This window comes from Mesocricetus auratus, unplaced genomic scaffold (assembly GCF_017639785.1).
Source record: "Mesocricetus auratus isolate SY011 unplaced genomic scaffold, BCM_Maur_2.0 Super-Scaffold_100004, whole genome shotgun sequence".
NCBI lineage: Eukaryota > Metazoa > Chordata > Mammalia > Rodentia > Cricetidae > Mesocricetus > Mesocricetus auratus.
In genome coordinates this window covers 78,403,599-78,406,410 of record NW_024429189.1, presented here as the reverse complement: position 1 = coordinate 78,406,410, position 2,812 = coordinate 78,403,599, and the positions used below count along the sequence as shown (strand labels likewise).

At 32.3% G+C, this 2,812-nt stretch overlaps 1 protein-coding gene across 1 annotated transcript; it reads right to left on the bottom strand.

Moving 5' to 3' along the window:
- Positions 1-1,660: 1,660 nt before the first annotated feature.
- LOC101833557 (olfactory receptor 4F17-like) lies at positions 1,661-2,599 on the bottom strand. Its single transcript, XM_005064797.1, has one exon. It carries the CDS (start codon positions 2,597-2,599, stop codon positions 1,661-1,663), a length of 939 nt encoding a protein of 312 aa, XP_005064854.1.
- Positions 2,600-2,812: the final 213 nt, after the last annotated feature.

Here is a 2,812-nt window from a genome sequence, read left to right as displayed (position 1 = left end):
CTTTAAATATTATTCATTTTAACTCAAGTATATAAGGCAGTCAGTCCTACAGGATTTTCTACTTGTTTTCCTGAAGAAAAAGGAACCTGACAGAATCCTGCATAACTGAATGTCTCTGCTGATAGATGCACTTGACTATCAATAAAATTCTGCACTGTAGTGTCTTCTACTGATGGATTTCAATTTTGTCATTTTACTTACCTCTTTCACTAGCAGAAGATTCAACATCAATTTTAAGAGAAAGAATAGTACATAGTCCCTCTCACACATACTTTCAAATCATTAATGTTTCTGTGAGATTGACTTTCATGTGAGTGGATTGGCTTTCTGAACAAACTGCTTTGCTAATGATAAGCCATTCATGAAGTAACCAGAAGCCCATGAAGGATCCAGCAACAGCCTGAGGTTGACTGGGGAGACTAACTCTTATAGTGTCACATGTTTTCCCTTGGCCATTGGAGGAAACATGAATGCTTCCTGAATTAAGGATGATTATCACGATTTCTTGGATCACAGTATAATTTTACCATCTCACTCAATCTAAGTGTTGTTGAAACAACAAAAGAAACAGACATAAAACATGATAAAACAAATAAAGTAATACTACAAAATTAAAATCTAGAAAGATTAACAGGTAGTGAATGATATTTTAATTTTATCAAGAGGGTAAAGTTTAAGACATTGGTGGTCAGTATGTGGAAAACATACCAAAAACTTCCTTGAATAAATATTAAACATCTCAGTTCCTATCATTTTATTTGTTAGTTTTAATTACCATGAAGACATTAAAATGAGCTGAGCTAAACAATTAATTTTCTGGCTTGTCTGAAATTGTGCTTTTGCTCACCAGTCATTCCAGGTTTTGTCTGAAGGATCCAAGCAGATTCTTCTTCATATGCACATTCCATAAAGTTTTGAGATCTTGGTGGTATTACTTTAGAAAATAAGTCTCTTGAAATACTTTAAATTGTACACCTCTTTTTATATTGGTTATGAAATTACTTGAGGAAGACTACCAGGATAACAAGGCTATGCTGTTAAAAAGAGGCATATATACAAGTATTTAATGAGTCAATGTACTATAGTCTATGTCTAAAATGACATTTTCCATTATCATTGAAAACCAGGCAATACAGGGAACATAAATTTTAATAGTGTTGAGTTTCCTACCTCTCTATCTTAAAGTACATTTCAGAATATTTTCTTTTCATTTTCCATAGAAATTGGTTTACATAAACCCACATTTTATCCATTGGATCCACATAATTTCTATAAGAAATACATATTAATAACTAGTGTTCTTTTATGCATAATATGTTGATAAAGTTATATTGCACACAAGTATATACATTTATACAAATTAAATAATATAGAAGCTTGTGGGATAATTGTTGATTACAATAACTTAAATGCAATGCAAATATTTAAATATAATACAATAAAACAATAGAAATTCATTTAATTAGAAAAACATGTCTAATATGTTTATTTTGAAATAAGCAGAACTTATTTTACTTCCATTTGAAATGAAATTCTTTGATAGGTATACTCCCTGAATTTCTAAAAAAAATAATGAAAATGTTTTTATTCTTAAGATTTCATAGTCATGGATGTTTTGATAATGCATGACATTATTCTGTGCTTTTAGTAGTAAAATTTACTATGTAATTTCCATAGAACTTAAAACCTTTCTACTTAGCCTTCTGATGGCCAACTTCATATCTTTATTCCTTAAAGTATAGATAACAGGATTTAAAACAGGAGTAACAACAAAGTCAACAATAGCAAAGAAATTATCCAGTGACTTAGTTGGGAAAGGCCACACATAGAGAAACATGCATGGTGTAAAAAACAAGACCACTACGGTGATGTGAGTTGATAAGGTGAAGAATGCTTTGGATAAATCAATTGAAGAATGTTTCCGGACAGTGACCAGGATAAAAATGTATGATACAATCAAGAAAAAGAAGGTACACATAGATATGAAACCACTGTTGGCAGTGACCACAAATTCTAGTTTATAAGTGTCCATGCATGCAAGTTTAATGACCCTTGGAAAATCACAATAAAAGCTTCCTACACTATAGTGGCCACAGAAGGGTAAATTTATGACAAAAATAAACTGAGACATGGCATGAATCATGCCTATGACCCAAGCAGCTATAACCAACACCATACACTTTCTGGGGTTCATAATCATCAGATAGTGAAGAGGCTTACAAATGGCTGTGTACCTGTCATATGCCATGGCTATGAGCAGCACCATCTCCACTCCACCCATCACATGGATGAAGAACATTTGTACCATGCAGCTGTGAAAGGAAATGACTTTACAATGAGTAAAAAGATCAGATATCATCCTAGGAACTGTTGTAGATGAAAGGCCCAAGTCGACGAGCGATAGGTTGGCCAGTAGAATATACATGGGAAAGTGTAACTGAGAATCAAAAACCACTGTGAACACAATAAAAAGATTTCCAAAAATAATAGCCACATAAAATAAGGAGAAGAAGAAACAAAAGAAAGTCCGCATTCCAAATGATTGTGTAAGTTCTAGCAAAACAAATTCAGGCACAATAGAAGTATTCACTTGACCCATTGGATCAGAAAGTAGAGAAGACAAGGAAAAATCCTGAAAGATAAGATAACTAAATTTAGAGGCATCAAAAGTAAGATTAAATGTTAGTAATTTTAAATCTATCATTGTACCAGAGATGTAGCTCAACAGCAGAGCACATTTTAGCAAAGAGTTTATATTAAGAACAAGTATTTTTTAGTTGGTATAGACTATTTACAAAATACTAGGAAACCA

What these genes read in the sequence shown, in the direction of transcription:
- LOC101833557 (XM_005064797.1), bottom strand. Translation starts at nt 2,599, where the DNA reads ATGGGTCAAGTGAATACTTCTATTGTGCCTGAATTTGTTTTGCTAGAA.